A 24,093-nucleotide genomic window follows, 5' to 3' on the forward strand; every position below is an offset into this window, starting at 1 on the left:
GTACCAATGATAATAATAATCCAATTCACCATTTGTCCTTGCATTCAATGAATGAGCAGTCTTGGGCACCACCTTGGAGATGGCATTGCTAGTAGGACTTCTACCAGCAACCTGAGTTAAATCCCGATCTTTGGTTCAGTCAATAAGAAGTTTGTGCTTTCACCCTATAGAATTCCTCTGGGTACTTCGATTTCTTCCCTTGTCCCAAAAGGATTGGGATGCAGAAGGTAACTGTAAACTGACCCCAGTATGTGATAGAATCTGGGGAAAACTGATGGGAACATAGGGATGTAAGTAATTGTGTGAGCTGCCCTGATCTCAGTGGGCTGATTGGCCTCCTCTTACAGTACCGCGCAAAAACCTTAGGCATATATATATAGCTAGGGTGCCTAACACTTTTGCACAGTACCGTAGTAATTTTACGTTTTGCACTGTACTGCTGCCACAAAAAAATGAATTTCATGGCACATGCGAGTGATGATAAACCTGATTCTGATATGGGTCTCTTTTGTGGACTGAGAGTGGGAAGGGGGCAGGGAAAGGGGAATCATGGTTGGAAAAAGGGAAAGGAAGAGGGGTGAGAGTGGGAAGCACCACAGAGACATTCTTTAATGATCAATAAGCCAATTGTCAAATGATCTTGCCTGGTCGCTCAGGGCTGAGTGTGTCTACACCCATGCCACCAACCCCCCCATCCCATTCATGGCACTCCATCTCTGCTACCCGTCCCACACTCCTCCCACTGTGTTCACCCTCACCATTTCCATCATCCTTTGCTCCAAACTTGCTTTCCGCTTCACATTGATAAATACAGTACTGTGCAAAAGTCTTAGGCACCCTAACTATATAAGTGTGCCAAAGGTTTTGCACAGTACTGTATGAAGAAAATACTGAATATATGAGGATATATTGGTCTTGCAGAACATACACTGAAATCTTCACAAAGTGGCATTTCCCTCCAGTGGTTCCATTACAAGAAGAGATTATTGTGAGGAACAGATTTGAGAAGGTTAAAGAGGCATTTGAGTGAAGTTTTCATTGTTAGGGTAAATAATACAATCGAGAGAAGCTATTCAACTCCCCTGAACAGCCAAAATAGTTTCCCTAAAGATTCTCTAAAAAGATTTTTTCAGTGTTGTCTGGGAAACACTTCTACTCAGAAAAGGTGGCAGATATTTGGAACTCCATTCCATAAATGTTAGCTAAGTGGGTCAAGTCTCAAGTTTAAATCTGAGGTTAGTAAATTTTTAGCGGACACACACAAAATGCTGGAGCAACACAGCAAGTCAGGCAGCAGCTTTGGATGAAAATATGCAGCTGACAGATTGGGCCAAGACCTTTCATCAGAATTGGAAAGGAAGAGAGTAGAAGCCAGAATAAATTGGGAGGGAGTGGGAGAGCCCTGAATATTCCTTCCAGGTGAAGCTGTACTTCACATGTGAATACATCAATGTCATCACGAGTGGCCTCCTCTGCATCAGTGAGATTCAACACAGACAAGGGATCACTTCATCAAGCACCTTTGCTCCATCCATCACAAGAGTGAAGATCTCCAGGTGACCAGCCATTTTAACTCCAATACTCGCATGTTTGACCCCGCCTCGTCCACTGCTACACTGAACCCAACACAGAGAGCAGCAATACCTCGTATTCTGTTGTGGTAGTCTTCAACCTGACTGCATCAGAATTGATTTTTGTAACTTCTGTTCTCTGTTCTCACACCACTTTTTGTTTTCTCATATCCTTGTGGCACCTATTTTAGTTCTCTTTCTCCTCCCTGCCCTCACGACCTTCACCTTCCTCCCTCTGGTTCCTCACTTTCTTTCTTATATACCACGATCTACTGTTTTCTCCCATTAGATTTCTTCAGCTCTTTGCCTCTTACACCTATCAACTCACAGCTTCTAACACCATTTCCTTTCCTTCCTCCCCCCCCCACCCTCCTGTCTTCCCCTTTTCATTTGGATATATCTATCACATGCATCTATGATAGGACACTGCCCTAAGGGTACTTTCATTGATAACTTGGGGAAGGAGGGAGCAGTTAACCTCCAACAATCACAACTGTCTTCCTTTATGTGAGGTAGGATTCCAACCACCAGAAGATATAGGAGCAGAATAAGGCCATTTGGCCCATTGAGCTTGCTCTGCCATTTCATCATGGCTGATCCATTTTTCCTCCTATCCCCAATCTTCTACCTTCAGCCATATCCCTTCCTGCCCTGACCAATCAAGAATCTATCAGCCTCTGCATTAAATGTACAACTTAAAATCCCGAAAATCCCAGGAGATCAGCAGTTTCTGAGACATTCAAACCACTCTGTCTGGCACCAATAATCATTCCATAGTCAAAGTCACTTAGATCACATTTCTTCCCCATTCTGATGTTTGGCCTGAACATTAACTGAATCTGTTGGCCATGTTTGCATGTTTTTAAGCACTGAGTTACTGCCACTTGATTGGCTAATTGGCTAATTAGATATTTGCATTAATGAGCAGTTGTACAGGTGTACCTAATAAAAGTGCCACTGAGTGTATATTGTTTTCAAAATAAATTGGATGTATGAGTCAAAAGTTATATGACCTCCAACTGGCATAACATCATCGATAATTTTCTCTCAGTTAATGAATTAGGTTCCTAAAGAACCCTGATGATGTGAAAATTCACAAGGGCTGTATTAAGAATAAGTTGATGCTAGAGTTAATATCAAGAGAAGCAGCAGAGGCATTTTTTAACCTTAGAGGTCTTTAAAATTTACAAAGGGATTTGATAGTTTGTAGAAATCTTTCCAACTTTAGTGAGTGTTGAAACAGAAGTTATATGTAGAAAAGCATCACTAATAAATCTAGTGAGAAATTCAGTGACTGGTGGTTGGAATTTGCTATGCAAGTTTAGATGTATTATAGAAGTTGGAGGCAAGGAAGGGAGAAAATTAGGGAAGTATATTAGTGGAATTAGATGGAGAGGTGAGAAGATTTGTTTGGAGAATCATTTTGCAAGGTTGGGACATAGAATTCTTGCTGTAAATTCAATTGAATTTTACATATATTAATTTTAAAAGATCAATTGATTTTTTTGGCTTGTATGGCAGACATTGAATCTCTCGCTAAAAATCTGCATAGTGGATCTTAGATAGAGAAGCATTATTTAATTTCAATATGGGAAAATAGCCCAAGACGTTCTATCATGATGACTTTCTCCTGTAAATGTACCAGCGACTCCTGACCATTCAGGCAGACACAGCAGGTATTGTGGACACAGTCAGGGGATGAGAGACTACAAAACAAAAGGAGAGTGAGAGGTAGGGAAAGTACAGACCACAGGTAAAACACACAGCAAAATAAACACATTTTCTTCTTCTATGCCCCATTAAATGGAATGTCACTATAGGACATTTGATGAATTTCTTACACATATAATGTGGAGTACAAAGTACTTTCAGGTAAGATGTATAAAATGCCTTGTTCAGCTGTTTTACATGCAAATACCAACATCACTGACCATCTGTTTTGCTGAACTCAATTAGTTACATCAGATGACTGAATACAGCAAGCCAAGCCAAAGCAGAGCAGAGAACAGAAAAGGAAGAGTTGCAGGGGTGAGGGAGGGCAAGGGAAGGGTGGTGGGGATGGAGGGAAGGGCACAAACGCAAGGGGAAAATATAGCAGAACAGTCGTTAAAGGAAGTACCTTCAGATCACGCCTTTCCAGGTGCAATAGCTCAGAACCTCGGATGTCATGACGGATGAAGCGTTCTTTGTATTCTCCCAAGCTGAGCAGCTCCAGCCAAGAAGCAACTTCATCTGTGCCCCATTTCTGAACTACCAAAGTCAAGAGCAAAAGCCCCTTAATTCCTCCATGCTTCATTAGCAAAGGTTAAGCAAGAGTGGGAAAAGAGCAGAGGAGCGAGCAATGCTGGCAAAGAGGGTGAGGACAATAACAGGTACATTCATCTACCCCATCACTAGGTCCCTCTTCCATGCAAACAGTTGCTATTGCATTTACCCCTTTAGCACAAGGCATCCTTGGACCTCTGAAGACACATTCTTGACAAGGTCATGTCAGCCAAGCTGTAATCTGAAGTTGAATCCGGTAGTTCCTCATCAAAATATAAAGCTCGTCTAACTGGACAAGCCAAATAAGACGTTATATACAGATAGCCGTGAAGGGAAAATCTGATTGTGGATTTTCAGCAAATGGTAGCACAACATCCTGGTTGAAGCTCAGAACCCTAACTTGTGCTTAGTGACTCTTTGTATAAGGAGTTGTTTGTCACAATCTACTCTTACAATGAAACTCTAGAAGGTATTGTATTTTCAGGGGTGGTCTGAAAATCACTGAGTGAAAGGCAGCTGGTGTGTGTGCGTTTGGCCGAGCCTAGTGGTGTTCCGCAAGGTTTGGTATTGGGACCGCTTCTTTTTTACGTTATATGTCAATGATCTGTATTGATGGCTTTGTGGCCAAGTTTGAGGATGATATGAAAATAGGTGGAGGGTCAGGTAGTGTTGAGGAAGCAGGGAGGCTGATTAAGGTCTTAGCGAGATTAGGAAAATAGGCAAAGAAGTGGCAGATGGAATACAGTGTCGGGAAGTGTATGGCTCTACACTTTGGCAGAAGAAGAAAAAGCATGAACTATCTTATAAAAGGGCAGAAAATTCAAAACTCTGAGGTGCAAAGGGACTTTTGAATCTTTGGGCAGGATTCCCTAAAGGTTAACTTTCAGGTTGAGTCTGTGGAGAGGAAGGCAAATGCAATGTTAGCATTCATTTCAAGAAGACTAGAACATAAAAACAAGGATGTAATGCTGAGGCTTTATAAAGCACTGTTGAGGCTTCGCTTGGAGTACTGTCAGCAGTTTTGGGCCCCTTACTGAAGAAAGGATGTGCTGACATTGGAGAGGGTCCAGAGGAGATTCACAAGAATGATTCCAGGAATGAAAGGGTTATTGGATGAGGAACATTTGATAGCTCTGGATCTGTACTCACTAGAATCTAGAAGAATTAGGGGGGAATCTCATTGAAGCCTATTGAATATTGAAAAGTCTAAATAGAGTGGGTGTGGAGAGGATGCTTCCTGAAATTGGGGAGTCTAGGACCAGAGGCCACAGCCTCAAAATAGAGAGTCATCCATTTTGAACAGAGATGAGGAGGAATTTTTTTAGCCAGAGGGTGGTGAATCTGTGGAATTCATGGCCACTGGCTGTGGAGGCCAGGCCACTGGCTGTATTTAAGGCAGAGGTTGATATGTTCTTGATTTGTCAAGGCGTTAAAGGTCATAGGGAGACAGCAGGAGAATGGGGTTGAGAAGGAAAGCGGAGCACCCATGATGAAATGATGGGAGTAAACCAGATAGGCTGAATGGCCTAAGTCTGCTCCTAACATTACGGTCTTATGGTTTGACCTGCGATATGAGCTCTAATTCTTTTCCATCCAAAGGATCACTGTTTAAAAATAACACTGATATCTTAAGTCCTTTTTATTTTAAGAAAGGACAAGAGGAGATGCTAAGAGAACCACAGATTGCTTGTCAGGAAGGTTCCACGTTTTGAATCTTGCTGACAAGTATTGCAGACTCAGGGCTAAGTGTCTGTAGAAGATGCAGGACAGTGTAACTTGTGAATCATTCATGATGTGACATTTAGAGGCAAGAAGAAATTATAAAAAAAGGCCAGCATCTTAATTACTAATACTCTCAGCAGAGAAAACCTTGAATATTACTTTGGACTTGAGTCAGACGATTCTGACATTCTGTACTGTGATAGACAAAGCCAGCAAGGAATGAGGAAACAGGTGATGAGGACATGAAGATTGTGTAGACAGGAGCAAGACGTTACAGTCTTAGTTACTGAAGATAACCTGGAATACCAAAATCAAATTTCAGTAAGACAATTTTGATGATTTTTCTCACAATGGAAGGCTGACATTTGTGCAAGGGAGAAAAATATTTTGTGTATTTAAGACTTCATTAATGATCATAGACTAGTATATTGATAGGAACAAAGTACAACTTGCAAACTCTAATTATAATGGGCATACAACTGCATTCAGGAGGAAACATAAAAAGGAAGAAATGCTGTCATTAATTTGCAAAGTACCATTTTGAGGAATAATCAGCCTTTTTTGACCCAATCAGATGTTACATTTTCAGAATGTTTTACGTGCAGGAAATCCAGAAAAAGAACAAGATGCACTCCTGTAATTTAAACTGTGAGAAAAGACCCAAAGGGTAGAAAGGTCTGAACCCACCTTGTTGTTTACTATCTAACTGAGGGAAGATGTGTCACTGCTTAAGCTGTACCGAGGTTACATATTAAACGTTTTCTGAAATGGTTATATTATGCCATGAGCTTCTACGGGACCAGAATATAAAAGCAAGGATGTAACACTGAGACTTTATAAGGCACTGGTGAGGCCTCACTTGGAGTATTGTGAACAGCTTTGAGCCCCTATCTTAGAAAGGATGTGTTGATATTAGAAAGGGTACAAAGGAAATTCATGAAAATGATTCTGGGAGTGAAAGGCTTGTCAAATGAAGAGTGTTTGATGGCTCTAGGCCTGTAATTACTGGAATTCAGAAGAATGGGGGGGGGGATCTCATTGAAATCTATTAAATGTTGAATAGCCTTAATAGAGTGGATGTGGAGAGGATGTTTTCAATAGTGGGGGAGTCCAAGACCATAGGACACAGCATCAGAATAGAGGGACATCCATTTAGAATGATGAGGAGGAATTTCTTTACCCAGAGAGGGGGGAATCTGTGGAATTCATTACCACAGGCAGCTGTGGAGACCAAGTCATTGGGTATATTTATGGCAGAGATTGATAGATTCTTGATTAGTCAGGACATGAAGGGATATGGAGAAGAAGGCAGGAGACTGGGGCTGAGAGGAAAAAGGGATTAGCCATGATGAAATAGCAGAGCAGACTCAATGGGCCAAATGAATTCTGCTCCTACCTCTAATGGTCTTATCACAATCAGATATCTTATCAGGTACTACAGAAGATATTACAGGGAAAAATGGATATAACCTTGCAATATAAGTTGGTAAATAGTTAGGAAACTGGAGACAGAGAGTAGGGTTAAAGAGAAGATTAGGTGGGACATGACATATAATATTCTGCAAGGATTTGCACTACAGCCTTTATGAAGGAATGAAGTTTTGTGGAAGCAAATTTTCAGATGATTCTAAGTTTTAAAGGACAGTAACTTGTGTAGATTCAAGCAGGAAGATTCAGCTTGGCAGAAGATCAGTTAATGGAGAAAACCTGAGTTATCCACTTTGTGAAACAGTTAGAGAAATTCTCACTGTAAATTGTGGGAAATAAGGGGAAAAAAGCATTTGGGGAATATTGAATAGCAAGTCACCAAAAATGAGGGTACAAGAACCAAAAAGAAGTATCTTACAGAATTAATTTACAAAAGGCACATATCTGTAGTCAGGAGAAAATTTAAAATGGAAAGCTTCCATTAATCTTCAAAATGCATGATGTGATGCAGAAGCAGTCAAACAAATTCAATAAAGACACTAAATGTTACTTCATGTAAGGGAGTCTCAGATAACATTTGGCTCTTTGCAAAATTTTGAGTTGCTAGCCCACTCCCATTTCTTGTAGATCTTTGGATAATATCAATGTCAAGTTCAGTTCACAATTTTGTGTTTTTGTTGAACAGAACTATTTCAGCTGGACCTATCTGGCAGTCCACACCTCTGCTGGCACCCAATCCACATTCAACGTCCTGAAAGGAATTGATTACTTTCATGCCCCATTTCCAAACCTTGGTATTACACTTGTGATCATTTAAAATGCTGAACTGTGGATCCAAAATGCAATCAGCACACACACACAGACACAAAACTACACACGTATGTATATTTGCACCCATAAACACATGGAAACAGATGCACATATGGAGAAACACACACATACAAATATAAATATTATAAACAGAAAACATGCACATACATATACAGAGAAGCACACAGACGCACTGGTATGTATGTGTGAACGCACGCACAAGGGGAAATCATACAGCTAAGGTGTCCATGTACCAACAGAGAACTGATCACACAAAACCTACCACCACCACTCATTTAGCTGAACTACAGCTGAACTCTATTTACTTGCTTTTACTCAATATCCTTTGAAACCTACTGAAAGGCAATGGGCCTCTGTCTGCAGCAATAATTTGGGGAGAGGATTTCCACTTTCCACTGTTCTTTGTGGATTGGTGGCATCTGCAAAGGCACTTGAATTTAGCAGTGAAGGAGAACCAACGAGCACTTTGTTCAAGAGGATATTGCTGCAATATTCTACAATGTAAAAGCTAAAATCCTCTGCCACTGCAGCCTCTCACAGAAAGTGGGGTAGGTGCTGAGGTGGGTGATTGGCCTCAGAATTTGGGTGAAGTTGGAGACGATTGGTGAGGGTGCTCCAGCCAACTAGGGGAATAGAAGAGTGGTGAGAGGTTGAGAAGGATCAGCCGAGCAACTGAGAGGGGATGGTAGAGAATCAAGGTATAGTTAGTTTGGGGAGAAGGGGCAGGTTTGCACTTGTCACTGAGATGGGGGGAGTTGACTGGATGGAGTGGGTTGGCTTATAAATTGGAGGGGGTGATGAGGGGTGAGGGTGAAGACTGCACTAGTGATTGATGAGGAACGCAAAAGATGGGAAGGGAGAGGAAGATAGGGATAGGACCATAAGACATAGGAGCCCATCAAGTCTGCTCCACTATTCCATCATGGCTGATCCTGGATCCCACTCAACCCCATACACCTGTCTTCTTGCCATATCCATTGATGCCTTGACCAATCAGGAAACGGTCAACTTTCACTGTAAATATAACACGGATTTGCCCTCCACCACAGACTGTGGCAGAGCATTCCACAGATTCACTGCTCTCTGGCTAAAAATATTCCTCCTTACCTCTGTTCTAAAGGGTCGCTCCTTAATTTTGAGGCTGTGCCCTCTAGTTCTGGATACCTCCACCAGAAGAAACATCCTCTCCACATTGACCCTATCTGGTCCTTCCAACATTCGGTAGGTTTCAATGATATCCCCCGCATTCTTATAAATTCCAGTGAGTACAGGCCCAAAGCTACCAGAAGCTCCTTATATGTTAACCCCTTCATTCTGGAATTATCCTTGTGAGCCTCTTCCAAATTCTCTCCAATGACAACACATAGTCTTGAGATATGGGGCCCAAAGCTGTTGACAATACTCCAAGCGCGGCTTGACTAGTGTCTTATCAAGGCCTTGCTTCTATATTCCATTCCCCTTGAAATAAATGCCAACACTGTATTTGCCTTCTTTAACAACCTGTAAATTAACTTTCTGGGAGTCTGGCACAAGGACTCCTAAGTTCCTCTGCACCTCTGATGTTTGAATCTTCTCCCCATTTAGATAATAGGCCGCACTATGGTTCCTTTTACCAAAATACATTATCGTACATTTCCCAACACTGTATTCCATCTGCCACTTTTTTGCCCATTCTACCAATTTGTCTAAGTCCTGCTACAATCGCTTTGCTTCCTCAGCACTACCTACCCCTCCACCTATCTTCGTATCATCCACAAACTTTGCCACAAAGCCATCGATTCCATTATCCAAATCATTAACAAACAATGTGAGAAGCAGTGGTCCCAATATTGACCCCTGAGGAACACCACTAGTCACCAGCAGCAAACCAGAAAAAGCCCCTTTTACTCTGACTCAACGCCTCCTGCCTGTCAGCCATTCCTCTATCCGTGCCAGTATCTTTCCTGTAACGTCACAGTTCTGCCTAAGGGTTTCGGCCCATAACATCAACTGTACTTTTTTCCATAGATACTCCCTGGGCTGTTGAGTTCCTCCAGCATTTTGTGTGTGTTGCCATAGGACTTTAGCTTTTTAAGCAGCCTCGTGTGTAACACATTATCAAACACCTTCTGACAATCCAAGTAAATGGCATCTACTGCTTTTCCTTTGTCCAGCCTGCTTGTTACTTCCTAGAAGAGCTGTAGCAGATATGTCAGGCAAGATTTCCCTTTACAGAAACCATGTTGATTTTGGCTTATTTTATCATTTGTCTCCAAGTACCTCGAAACCTCATCCTTAATAATAGACTTCAACACTTTCCCAACCACTGCGGTTAGGCTAACTGGCCTATAATTTCCTTTACTTTGCCTTCCTCCCTTCTTAAAGAGTAGAGTGACATTTGCAATCTTCCAGTCCTCCAGGACCATGCCAGAATCAAGTGATTCTTGAAAGATCATGACCAATGCAACTGTTATCTCTTTAGCAACCTCTCTCAGGTCTGTCGTATGTAGTCCATCTGGTCCAAGAGACTTATCTATCTTAAAGCCTTTGAGTTTGCTTAGCACTTTTTCCTTTGTAAAAGCAATGGCACCCACTCCTGCTTCCTGTCACTCACAGACCTCTGGCACACTGCTAGTGTCTTCCACAGTGAAGACAGATGCAAAGTACACATTAAATTCATCTGCCATTTTCACCAGCATCATTTTCCAGTGGTCCAATATCAACTCCCACCTCCCCTTTACTCTTCATATCACTGAAAAAACATTTGGTATCCCGCTTTATATTACTGGCTAGTCTGCCCTCATATTTCATCTTTTCCCTTCTTATAGCATTTTTAGTTACCTTTTGTTGGATTTTAAAAGCATCTCAATCATCCAATTTCCCACTCACTTTTGCCCTTATATGCCCTTTCTTTGGCTTTTATGCAGTCCCTAATGTCCTTTGTCAGCCACAGTTGCCTACCCCTGCCATTTGAGAACTTCCTCTGTGGGATATATCTATCTGGTCCTTGTGAATTATTCCCAGAAACTTCAGCCATCTCTGCTCTGCCGTCATCCCCACCAGTATCCTCCTCCAATCCACCTGGGCTAGCTCCTCTCTCATGCCTCTGTAATTCCCTTTCTTCCATTGCGATACATCTGAGTAATGTTTCTCCCCCTCAAATTGCATTATAGATTTAATCACATTATGATCAATGCCTCCTCAGGGTTCTACCGCAGAATTGTTTGGTTTTTGGCCTTTTGCACCTCGTTGGGGTTCCTAGTCTCATGGTCCTCCAACTGGTTCCCCTATCTGCTTTCTTTCCCGTCCCACACCCGATTTCACATGGACTAGACAAAGGAGCTCAATTTCCCAGCTCTCACCATATGCAACAATAACCCAATCCGTTTCTACCAGTTGACCAAAAGTGACCTGTACTACGTGGGACAGCGACTGGAGCTTCTCACTGAGAACCGTGCAGCCTGGCCCCTGGTCATTGAGCTCATTAAGGAAGACAAGCAGCTGTGGTTTCAGAAACTCTCCGATTTCTGCCTCTTTTTGCCGCCCCACAGTTGTGAGGGAAGCAGCCTGAATTTCATGGACCGCTGGAGCCACTAGTTGGATAACCTGCTTCCATCTTGCAGATACCAAGGGGACATGTGTGGGCCATGGAATTTTACCTCCGTGAGTTTTGCCATTTCTTTGTTTCTATTTTTTACCTACTTTTGGAAACAGGTTGCTCCTAGGAGGGAAGGTTTAGGCTATAGAACAGGGAGTAGATGAAGAGGGAGATTCAGACTTAAAAAAGGTGAAGGATACAGAGGTAGCAGCACAACAGAACCCTAAAGGGAACATGATATTTACATGACAAATATACTTAGCTCAGACAGATTTCCAGGGTCTAGTTATCACTGTACCCTATGAGTCATAAAGTAAAAGAGCATGGAAACAGGGTCCTTCAGCCCAACACATACATGCAGACCAAGATTCACATCAAGGGCTAATCCTATTTTTCCACATTTGTCCCATTTCTTTCAAAACCCTTCTTATCCATGTATCTATCTAAAATAGACTCTTAGAGTAGTGATTATGCAAAAACCATGGACTTGAAACAAAAACATAAAGTATGGAACTTCCTCTCCTATATTTATTTTATCATATTTTTATGTATATTACCCTTTAATGCAACCTCATATTGTGCAAAAAAATCCAATTTTAACCTTCTGGCTTTGGTTTAAATAAGCTTAACTGTCCACCAAAAGAAATAATTTCTGTCTACCCTATCAAATCCTTTGAAGAGCTCAGATAAAGATTAATCCTTAATCTCCTCTGCTAAGGGAAGATATCCAGTCTACGTTCCCGTAATTTAACCACTTCAGCTCCAGCGTCATTAGAATGAATTAATACTGAACTCTCCCAAGACCAATATTACCCAACACTATATGCAGTATAGTAAATTTTAAGCTTTTTACATCTGTCCCAGTATCTGCTTGATGGGATCAGTGCCAAATGTTGCCTGATAATGCTTCTTATGGAGTTTCTGGAACATTTTGCTACATTATAAGTAATTCAGTTTAGTGTACTTAATTACTTTGTTCTGTACCTGTCTATTAATTCTGACAGAATTATATTTATGGAACACTAAAGCTCTCCACTCCTGTAGCTTCTCTCCAATTAGAAAATTCCCATACCCATCATTTCTAGATTCTTCGCCATTACAAGCCTCCATGAAAATTAGAAACTTATTTCCTAAAAATCTGTGGTTCATTTGAACGTTTCAATAGTAAAAGTAATCTTATTTTTTTCCAGAGTAAGTATATAAGGGATAGGGAGTAAAATATTAGCAAAACCAAAGAGCTGATTATTTACTACAGGAGAAAGAAACTGGGGTTCATGAGCCAGTACTCATTAGGGGATCGGAGGTGGAGAGGAGTCAGTAGCTTTAAATTCATTGGCATTATCATTTCAGAGGATCTGTCCTCGGACCAGCACGTAAGTGCCATTACAAAAAAGGCACAGCAGAACCCCTATTTTCTTGGAGGTTTGTGAGGATTTGGCATGTAATCTGAAACTTTGACAAACTTCGATAGATGCACAGTCTATCACAGTAAAAGCCCTCCACACCATTGAGCACATCTACAAAGAGCACTGTCACAAGAAGGCAGCATCTATTAAGGACCTCCACCATCTAGACTATACTCTTTTCTCGCTACTGCCATTAGGATGGAGGTACAGGAGCCTTAGGTCCCACACCACCAGATTCAGGAATAGTTCATGAACCAGAGGATAGAACTTCACTCACCTCTAGGTTGAATTGATTCTACAACCTATGGACTCACTTTCAAAGACTCTACAACTCATGTTCTCAGTATTTATTTATTTGTAGGATTTGCAGAGTTTGTCTTCTTTTGCATATTGGTTGTCTGTCAGCCTTAGTATGTACTTTTCCTTTGGTTCTATTGCATTTCATTGTTGTACTGTGAATGCCTGCAAAAATGAATCTTGGTGACATATACTTAGATTGATAATAAATTTACTTTGAACTTTGAAGGATGGGAAAGAGTTGAGAAATGAGCAAACTCTGGCTCTAGATGTTGAGAAGGTCACTTGTATTTCTAACCACATTCATTTACGAGAGAGTTAAATATGCATTTCACAAGAAAGTAAATTAGTGAGAGGCATCTTGCAAACAGTGCTGTCCTTCCAAAATTGGGATTTGTTGTCTAGAAATGAACTAATGTGCATGTCTGTGAGGGTTCTCAGTCATCCAGGTTATTGTATATCAAGTAGTAGTAAATCAAAGCAACTGGACTTGCTGTGTTGCCTCTCATTATCTCCACGACTCTTTAAAAACCCTCATGTGATTGCTATACCTTTAACCAACTCAGAGTTTATAAGCTGGAAAATGACCCACCATGGATCGGAACTGAAGAAACCTCTCGGATGACTGGCAAAACATCTTCTAGACAACACAGCAAGTGCAGTTGCCTTGATTTACTACTGCTTGATATAACTAAAGTGCATGTTACTTTAAGGTGGGTCTGAGATTAGGTGCTTTTTGAGGTGTTGAACCCTTTCAAGGTTCTTTGAAGACCCTGGCCTGGAGTTACACTCTGACTTCGGTTCTTTGTGGGAATGGGACCCGCTCTCAGGGCCTCATGACCGGTTGCTTTTCGATATGCCAAGGACGCGGCCTAGAAGACTAGCGTGCCTGCAGGGTGCCAGATTTTCGTGGGTCTGGAGGCGGGTGGATTCAAGGCCGGTGCTGCTGCAGGCGACTGATATGTCGCAGGAGAACAAGGAAGGTCAGAAGAAGTGGACTTGCTGGTGGCTGTGTGCCCAGAGGCACAGAGTTCAGGAAAAGAGACGCAACAGACCTTTAACACCATAACCAGCGAGCTGTTTTGTTATGTCTCCCCTCTTGCTGTGAAACGGGGACACCCCTTTTTCCCCTTATTAGGGAGAGAGAGAGCCTGTGGTATGTTGAATACCGGGTGAACCAGTAGTCTATGGGGTACTGCAAGTCTGTGTCTCTACTGATGCTTTGCTGCATGCTTGAATACTTGGTGGGGGGGCACCGATGCTTTTTTTGCTGGTGGGGGAGGGGGGTCATTGCCTTGTTGCTGCTCGTACATAGGCGGCGGGAGTTGGGGGGGGCTTTGGGGTTCTAACATTTAACTGTCATTCATTATTTGGGGCACTCCCCTGTTTTTGTGGATGTTTGTGAAGAAAAAGAATTTCAGGATGTAAATTGTTTACATTTCTCTGACATTAAATGTACCTACTGAAACCTACTGTAAGTGTTCCTTAGAACTTCTGCTTACTGCTTGAAGCTACCAGAACCAGTATATCCATTGACACTTTAAAGATGGTGGATTTTCCAGCGAGAGAATGCAGATGTTTTAGGTGACAGAAAACTCCTGCCTCCAGCAATAGAAGTTCACCTTGCAGTACAGCATTGGCTGCCATGGTCGTAAAGACTAAAAGTGACTGGTAGCAAAGTTGGCAGATCAGCTTTGGAAACACCAGGACAAACATTCCTGAGGTATGAATTCAAATTGCACCCCAGTAGCTAGTGGATTTAAAGGCAGTTTATAAATGATCCGTTATTTATAAAGGAACACATCAGGAAAGGTGACCATGAAGCTCCAGGTAAAAACGCAGCTACTCACTAATCAGTTTTTAGAAGTCTGGTCTATATGTGACTCCAGACCCACAGAAATGGTGATTGCCCCTTCATTGTCTGGTTTGTCTACTGTTCAAAATGGAATAAAAGGGCAGAAAACCAGCTGGTAGGGAACAAACAAGAGAAAATCTGCAGATGCTGGAAATCTGAGCAACACACACAAAACACTGGAGGAACTCAGCAGGCCAGACAGCATCTATGGAAACCAGTACAGTCGACGTTTCGGGTCAAGACCCTACTGAAGGGTAACAGCTGGAATTGTTGACTGTACTCTTTTTCATAGATACTGCTTGGCCTGCTGAGTTCCTCCATCATTTTGTGTGTGTTGTTAGGTAACAAATCCAGTTGGCAAGAGTCTGTCATAATAATACTCACAGATTCATACTTTGTCTCAGACCCCTTCAGTGCCTTCGCCCAGAGGTGGCTGCAATGTGGCTTATAGTCAGGATGAGAGTGATTACAGAAGTCCTCAGAATTTACTCAGATCGAGCTTCCTGCTTAGGACATCTGTTAGGTGCCTCCTTGAGGTGATGCACCATTCCTCTTTCATTAGAAAGAACCTCCTTTTTTTCTCCTTATGCAGTTCTTTAGAATTGAGGCCGACACTTCCATTCCGGTTTGAAGGTGTTGAACTGACTGATGAAATCCAGGGAGGAATTGCAGGTTCTGCCACAGGTGAAGCAAAAGTACTGTCAGGGCAGGTGGTGAGTAGTTTGGGAAGTAGTACACTCCTCCTGTCATTTATACTGGGCTTCTGTGTGCTCCTCCACAAGGGCTGAAGTTCTCTGTGCTGATCTAAATGCTCCTTCTCCATTTTGAGCAGTTGAGACAAGGGATTCTCAGAAGTCAATGTTGGGCTTTTTCAAGGAGTCTTGAGAACATCAGTGAATCTGTTCCTATATTTCTCTGCTGTGACAAGGAGGAAGCACTGGGAAAACCAAGGGCACAAATGTGAATTGCCTAGTTTTGGGTGATATCACTGTCACTTATAGAGGTAGGCAGGTATTGAAGGCGATTTTAACTCTGCAGCAGGTTATGAAAGAAGCCACATAAGAAAAATTACCTATCTGACCCCGTCCTCACTAATAGCCCTTCATAATTGCACCACCTCCATTCTAAATGGGATAGATTCAGAATGGATCGGACAGTTAGACTCTGGGTATCTGCGAAGGCCATGAGCCATCATCTGCAGAATTCATGACACAACAGTCAATCATTTTCAAGCATGGCCTATCCTTCACAGAGACATTTTCAAGCCAACTGAAGAATTTAATAAAAGTATACAGCAGAAGCAGCAAGAGGCTTACCACTGAAGATTGCAGAACTAGTGAAGCTCATCAATCCCACATACAGGGGATGAAACCAAAGCATTGATCATGCCAAAGCATTGATCATACCAAAGCATTGATCATACCAAAGCATTGATCATGCCAAAGCATTGATCATACCAAAGCATTGATCATGCCAAAGCAGTGATCAAACCAAAGCAGTGATCAAACCAAAGATTGATCATACCAAAGCATTGATCAAACCAAAGCATTGATCATACCAAAGCATTGATCATACCAAAGCATTGATCAAACCAAAGATTGATCATACCAAAGCATTGATCATGCCAAAGCAGTGATCAAACCAAAGCATTGATCATACCAAAGCATTGATCAAACCAAAGACTGATCATGCCAAAGCATTGATCAAACCAAAGATTGATCATACCAAAGCATTGATCATGCCAAAGCAGTGATCAAACCAAAGCATTGATCATACCAAAGCATTGATCAAACCAAAGGCTGATCATGCCAAAGCAGTGATCAAACCAAAGCATTGATCATACCAAGGCAGTGATCAAACCAAAGCATTGATCAAACCAAAGGCTGATCATGCCAAAGCAGTGATCAAACCAAAGCATTGATCATACCAAGGCAGTGATCAAACCAAAGCATTGAACAAACCAAAGCATTGATGATACCAAAGCAGTGATCATACCAAGGCAGTGATCAAACCAAAGCATTGAACAAACCAAAGCATTGATGATACCAAAGCATTGATCATACCAAAGCATTGATCATACCGAAGATTGATCAAACCAAAGCACTGATCATACCAAGGCAGTGATCAAACCAAAGCATTGATCAAACCAAAGCAGTGATCAAACCAAAGATTGATCAAACCAAAGCACTGATCATACCAAAGCATTGATCAAACCAAAGCATTGATCATACCAAAGCAGTGATCAAACCAAAGCATTGATGATACCAAAGCATTGATCATACCAAAGCAGTGATCAAACCAAAGCATTGATCATACCAAAGCAGTGATCAAACCAAAGCATTGATCATACCAAAGCATTAATCAAACCAAAGCATTGATCATACCAAAGCATTGATCAAACCAAAGCATTGATCATACCAAAGCAGTGATCAAACCAAAGCATTGATCATACCAAAGCGGTGATCAAACCAAAGCATTGATCATACCAAAGATTGATCATACCAAAGCATTGATCATACCAAAGCATTGATCATGCCAAAGCAGTGATCAAACCAAAGCATTGATCATACCAAAGCATTGATCAAACCAAAGATTGAGCAAACCAAAGCATTGATCATGCCAAAGCATTGATCAAACCAAAGACTGATCATGCCAAAGCATTGATCAAACCAAAGATTGATCATACCAAAGCATTGATCATGCCAAAGCAGTGATCAAACCAAAGCATTGATCATACCAAAGCATTGATCAAACCAAAGGCTGATCATGCCAAAGCAGTGATCAAACCAAAGCATTGATCATACCAAGGCAGTGATCAAACCAAAGCATTGAACAAACCAAAGCATTGATGATACCAAAGCAGTGATCATACCAAGGCAGTGATCAAACCAAAGCATTGAACAAACCAAAGCATTGATGATACCAAAGCATTGATCATACCAAAGCATTGATCATACCAAAGATTGATCAAACCAAAGCACTGATCATACCAAGGCAGTGATCAAACCAAAGCATTGATCAAACCAAAGCAGTGATCAAACCAAAGATTGATCAAACCAAAGCACTGATCATACCAAAGCATTGATCAAACCAAAGCATTGATCATACCAAAGCAGTGATCAAACCAAAGCATTGATGATACCAAAGCATTGATCATACCAAAGCAGTGATCAAACCAAAGCATTGATCATACCAAAGCAGTGATCAAACCAAAGCATTGATCATACCAAAGCATTGATCAAACCAAAGCATTGATCATACCAAAGCATTGATCAAACCAAAGCATTGATCAAACCAAAGCATTGATCATACCAAAGCAGTGATCAAACCAAAGCATTGATCATACCAAAGCGGTGATCAAACCAAAGCATTGATCATACCAAAGATTGATCAAACCAAAGCACTGATCATACCAAGACAGTGATCAAACCAAAGCATTGATCATACCAAAGCAGTGATCAAACCAAAGCATTGATCATACCAAAGCATTGATCATACCAAAGCAGTGATCAAACCAAAGCAGTGATCAAACCAAAGCATTGATCTATCAAGGGTGGTCTTGAGTGGGCCTTCAGTCAACAAGAATCATAGAGTTTTTTTACAAAATGAAACAGGACCTATGTCACAACTTGTCAAGGCCAATCAAGATGCTCATCTAAGCTAGTCCCATTTGTCCATGTTTTATTCCTATCCCTTTAAACTTTCTTATCCGTGTAACTGTCCAAATGTTTTTAGCTTGATTCACTTCATGCAATAGTGAAATAGACTAGAATGTACTGGATGTCGACAATGGCCCTGGCAATGTCACGTTGTTATGCTGAAGACTTCAGCTTCAGGACAAGCCACATCTCCAGTAAGTTACAACTATCTGTTGCCTTCCTGACAAAATTAAAAATACTCAAGTCTAACCTGACCACAAAAAAAGAAAATAAATCAAAACTGTATAATTCCACCTCCTCATTTGGCTCTCTGTCATTAACAAGGACTTTGACAGCATTAATATTTGGGCTTATATAAAGCAAATAATATCTGCAACACACCAATGACTCTGACCGTCTCCAGGTATTCACTGATATCACAAATGTCAGATTCACTACCATCACCATTCATCTACGAATCAACCAGTTTAACTGGATCAGTCACAGGTCAGAGGCTTGTGTTATGCTGGGGCAAGTGACTCACAATCCATTTTCCCCAGAACTTTTCCCATTATCGGAAAGATGAAAATCAAGCTTGTGATAGAATTCTCTGCTCTTGATGGATGAGTGCAGCTCCAACAACTGAAGGAACAGGTCCAACCGAGATATCCATCTTCCACCTTAAGCATTCACTATCTTCCTAGCAGCATGTTGTTGTAGCTGCAATGGATACCCTCTTCAACATGCACTGTGGCAAACCACAAGGCTTTATCAACAGCAACTTCCAAACTTCCAGCCTCTGTCATCTTGAAAGGGTGGCTGGCACTCACTGCAAATTGCATGATTGCCTACAAGTCACCTTTCCTTCATGTTCAGTATCTTGAACAGACATAACTCAGGAATAAGTATTTTCAATCTGCACCTGTAGCGGATCAGGAAGAAAACGCACCGCCGCCTTTCTAAAGGCAATAGATAATGACCTTGTCAATTACACAGCTCCAATGAATGAGAATATCTGCACATGAAAGCATGGCGATGATTGTAAAGTGATCCAAGACCTGTTGTGAAATAGTGAAATATAAATTCAGGATCTTTAAGGTTTTGTTCAGATTTAAATTCTGCAAGGTGAAGATAGAAACTTTAGATAGAAGACAAGATGTATTTTGTAATACCTTATCCGATCTTTGCAATTCCTCAACAATTCATAAAAAAAGTGCATTATTTCTGAGGTATAGTCACTGTTGTCAAGGTGAATCAAGTGTACAATCAACATGATCCCAAAACAATTAAAATAATCTTGTCACAGTAGCTTGCCAGAATGTTGGAATACATTTCTGCTAGGAGACCTGGATTATTCACTTGGGCAGGCAGACAGTTCCAATAAAACAAAGATTCAAAGAATATTTATTATCAAAGAATATATAAATTATACAACCTTGAGATTTGTTTACTTACAGGCAGCCACAAAGCAAGAAACCCGAAGAACCCAGTTTTTTAAAAAAGACCATAAGAGGGAAGAGAAAGAGGGGGTAAAAAACACATCATGGAAGCAATAAAAGCAAATAACAGCATCCTGAACCAGACTGAGTCCTTAGGTCCGCTCCCCGAAACAGCCCAAGCCTCGATCTCAGTTCACCATATTAGCAAGGCAAAAATGCCACAAAACTCACAGAAATAACAGCCGGCAGAGAGAGGAATGAACAAAATCAGCCCGGCCCACACCTTCCGTCCCAACACTCGGACTTTACAGTCTATCTGCGCCAGCATTTAAGTAGCCCAAGCACTGGGTAGTGCCTTGCTCTAGGACCTGGATCCTGGCATGCTTGGGTCACACAGCCTGAAGCCGTACTCGATCTCACCAAATCGGCTCGACACTTGGAGCAATCCAACTTTGCATCCGTCTTGGACTGATCCCAAAAAGTGATGGCTGAGTGTCATCAAGCATTATAACATGACAAAAATGGAGATATGTATTGTTATACTGTATACTTTATATACTGATGGACCTTGTATAGTATTGCTTGTGGTTTATCAAATTGACAGAAGGACTTGTGGCATCATGGTGATGAGCAGTGAATCACTTCAATGAGGCAGGAGCTGGTCCAACAGAGATAATGTCTACTTAAAGTGACCCCACTCAAGCATGGCAGAAGAAGTTTCTAGGTGCCTTGGAAAAGGCAGTGACCAGAGGAGTGATCGCCAGAAGATGAGAATTCATCAGAGTATAGAAGTGAAGGCTATGAGATGGATGGAATGCATCAAGTGTGGGAGGTTGAGGTTTTCCAGAAGAGGAGCAGGAGGGTTTATGGAGCAGAACTGCACTAGCCTCACAGGGTTCTCTAGAGACATAACTGTTTGTTCAGATGTCAATCAGTATGTTCTTGATCCACATCAGTTACATAACCTACTAGAAGATGCAGGCAAGAGGAAGACACAGGGCAAAGGGTTGCTACAGCAAGATCTCTAGAGAACAGTTGTCCAAAGGTGTTCATGTGTGTATGTATGAGTATAAGAACTTGAAATGTAAACCACATTCAAATGTTTTGAATTGGGCATCCAAATTTACAAATGACTTGTGCTGATATTGACGTGTGTAAGACTTTAATGTAAGAATTTTACTCGTGCCTATTATCTTTGCTGGAAGTAGGCCAGAAATTTCTGTCAGGGTCAAAAGTATCCCAAAGATTAATAGTAGGTCCTCAAGCAATTCCTTGAATCCCTCCAACATCAGGCCATTATTTCATTGGGTTTGGAAACTGCTAAGCAAGTACCTCACCTACATTGTGCAGAAGCTGAAAGCTATCAGATCACATGGCCAAGTCCTCAATACTCCAGATCCAGCATCAGTGTAAAGTACATTTGATATTACCTCTCACAACATTATAAACTGCCACATAGTCTATTCAATATTGCCTCATTAATGTCACCGTTGTCAACTATTTAAGGGTATCCACTGCAGGGATACTTAAAAGCCAAATGTGTCTCCTTACAATGTTTTGAAAGGCATTTTTGGACTCCATTCCCCTTCCTGATGGAAATATCATGTTTGTGTGTGTGTGTTTCTTTGTGCTTACACGTGTATGCCCGACCGCATATGTGTGCAGAAAAATAAGTAGACTGTCTGCGTAGATTTGACTTCAGGCCAGCAATGGAGCCAAATGCTCCCTTTTCAGGAGACTGAGCAATATCCAGGGGGGAGACTTGTAATTCTATATGGACAACTATTTTCCCTGAAATGTAGATTATTCTGGTGCAGAAAACACTCCAGTGTTAAAACAATAAATTGAATGTGGTAGAACCTTTGTGTACACATATTTAATCATGGCAGGGTTCTGCACAGCATCTCTTTGGGGAAGGTCAGCTTGTTTCCTTTATTAGTGAGGAGCTGTAGGTGGGTTCTGCGCATGTCACACGTCATATAGAAACAAGAGGCTGAAGTTACTTATATACTGTATATGTTATATATACTGAAGAGGACTGTGCAGGGAATGCTACTCATCCTGGTTCACTGGAATGTGGTGTTCTGTCTGCTCCTCACCACATGGGCATTATTATCAAACATCATTTCCCTCTGACAATGATCCTGTGCTAATTATCACCCTGGTTCAAGCTTTAATGTGGAACTGACCACTAATGCACATCATTGCAGGAAGTCGTACTGACTTTATGTCAACACAGGGAGCGTTCAGCCTATCAGGTTCATGCTAGCACCCATCAGTTTCATATTCGTTCTCATTTCTCTCATGCTTATTCTCTCTCACATGGCCATCTTTGATCCATTTACATCAGGGGCAATGCTTAACTCATCAGCATACCTCTGGGTTTTGGGAGGCAACTGTCACAGGGGCAACGTGCAAGCTCAACTCACAGACAGTGCCGGAGGTCAGGAATGAACCAGGTTCTCTGATGCTGTAACACAACAGCCGTGCCTGCTGTGCCACCGTGCTGCCCTGTTAGTAATTCTGTCGCTTACATAGCTCAGAAAGGGACAGTAACCTCAATGTCCTGATGCCAGGGTTCAGAGACTTCACAGCAGGCTTGCCACCCCTCCTTTTCCATTCCCCGCAAGCCCATGTTGAAACTAAGCAGCACAGGAAGAAGGTAGCTAGAAAGATCAGGGGCAAGACAACCATAGTCTTGGGCTCAGCACAAGAAAATATCTCACAGCCTTACCCTTGGTCTGAGATGGTACTGCGAGCCTCAAATCAAATCTAACGCCACAGGCCATCACACAGACAGACAAACACGGATTACCATCTGATGAGGGAGCCATCTCCTGTCATTTCTTGCAAAGTAAAATGGGACAGAAATGCTGCCTGACTCAGGAGATCAAAGCAGGCCTATACTACTTCCAATGCCGCTCTAAGCTGGAGTGGTACTTGCTCAGGTGCCACAGAATTACTACCTTTTTTGAGAAATCTGGTTTCACCATAAATGCAGATAGGCAAACAACCACTGTTCTCATTTTGATATATTGTCCCTCACTGCACTGTACTCTTCCTGCCCATTCCCATGTCTTTTGACTGCACTTTTCACCATTAGCCTATCCTACTTATGATTGAAGGATAACGGGATATAAACTTGGGGAGCTACAGTGTAGCTTCGAAGACAACTCATGAAGCTCAACACCGAAGGCAGGACATAGCAGCCCACTTAAGAGGCATCCCATCCGCTACCATTACTCACTCCACCACTGACGCACAGTAACAGCAGTTTGTAGCATCTACTCACAAGAGCCTTTAGACAGCCCTTTCCAAACTCATGATGTCAACCAGCTGGAAGGACAAGGGCAATAAAAGCATAGGAACACCACCACCTGGAAACTGCACTCCAAGTCATACACCACCCTGGTTTGGACATATATCGCCATTCCTTCACCATTGCTGTGGTAAAAAACCTGGAACTTTCTTCCCTAAACGTGTGGGTCTTTCCACACCTCAAGAACTCCAGTAGTTGAGGAAAGCAGCTCACCACCATCTTCCAGGCCATGTTCTGTTCTTGCTACTACCATCGAGCCAGAGGTACAGGAACCTTAGGTCCCACACCATCAGGTTCAGGAACAATTATTACCCTACAAATAGTTTCACTCACTACAACTCAGAACTGATTCCATAACCTATAGACTCACTTTCAAGGACTCCACCGCTCACGTTCTCAGTTTTATTTGTCTTTTATTTGCACAATTTGTCTTCTTTTGCACATTGGTTGCTTGTTAATCCTTATTTTTGTAAATATTTTTTCATATATTCTATTGTATTTCTTTATTTTCCTGTAAATGGTTGCAAGAAAATGAATCTCAAGGTAATATATGGTAACATATGACAATAAATTTTATTTTACTTTGACTCATAAAAATGTGGCTAAGCACAGCTCAAACCCCATCTACCTATTCAGCAATGACACCGCTAGCCTCACATGGCGAGGAAGAGAAGTATAGGAGTGAGATAAATCAGCTGGTCGAGTGGAGTGCCAACAATAAGACACAGGAGCAGAACTAGGCCAT

At 41.7% G+C, this 24,093-nt stretch overlaps 1 protein-coding gene across 3 annotated transcripts in view; it reads right to left on the reverse strand.

Annotated features, from left to right (window-relative positions):
- The window catches only part of dgkh (diacylglycerol kinase, eta), a 504,569-nt gene that overhangs the window by 21,581 nt on the left and 458,895 nt on the right, over nucleotides 1-24,093 (reverse strand). For 2 of the 3 annotated variants that reach the window (XM_072260834.1, XM_072260833.1), the window contains one exon: nucleotides 3,691-3,821. The exons of the other annotated variant lie outside the window; for it this stretch is intronic. In XM_072260834.1, coding sequence (XP_072116935.1) covers nucleotides 3,691-3,821 — 131 coding nt within the window. The remainder of the gene's footprint in view (nucleotides 1-3,690; nucleotides 3,822-24,093) is intronic. 3 annotated transcript variants of the gene reach the window in all.

The sequence above is a fragment of the Mobula birostris genome, chromosome 6, assembly GCF_030028105.1.
Source record: "Mobula birostris isolate sMobBir1 chromosome 6, sMobBir1.hap1, whole genome shotgun sequence".
Taxonomy (NCBI): Eukaryota; Metazoa; Chordata; class Chondrichthyes; order Myliobatiformes; family Myliobatidae; genus Mobula; species Mobula birostris.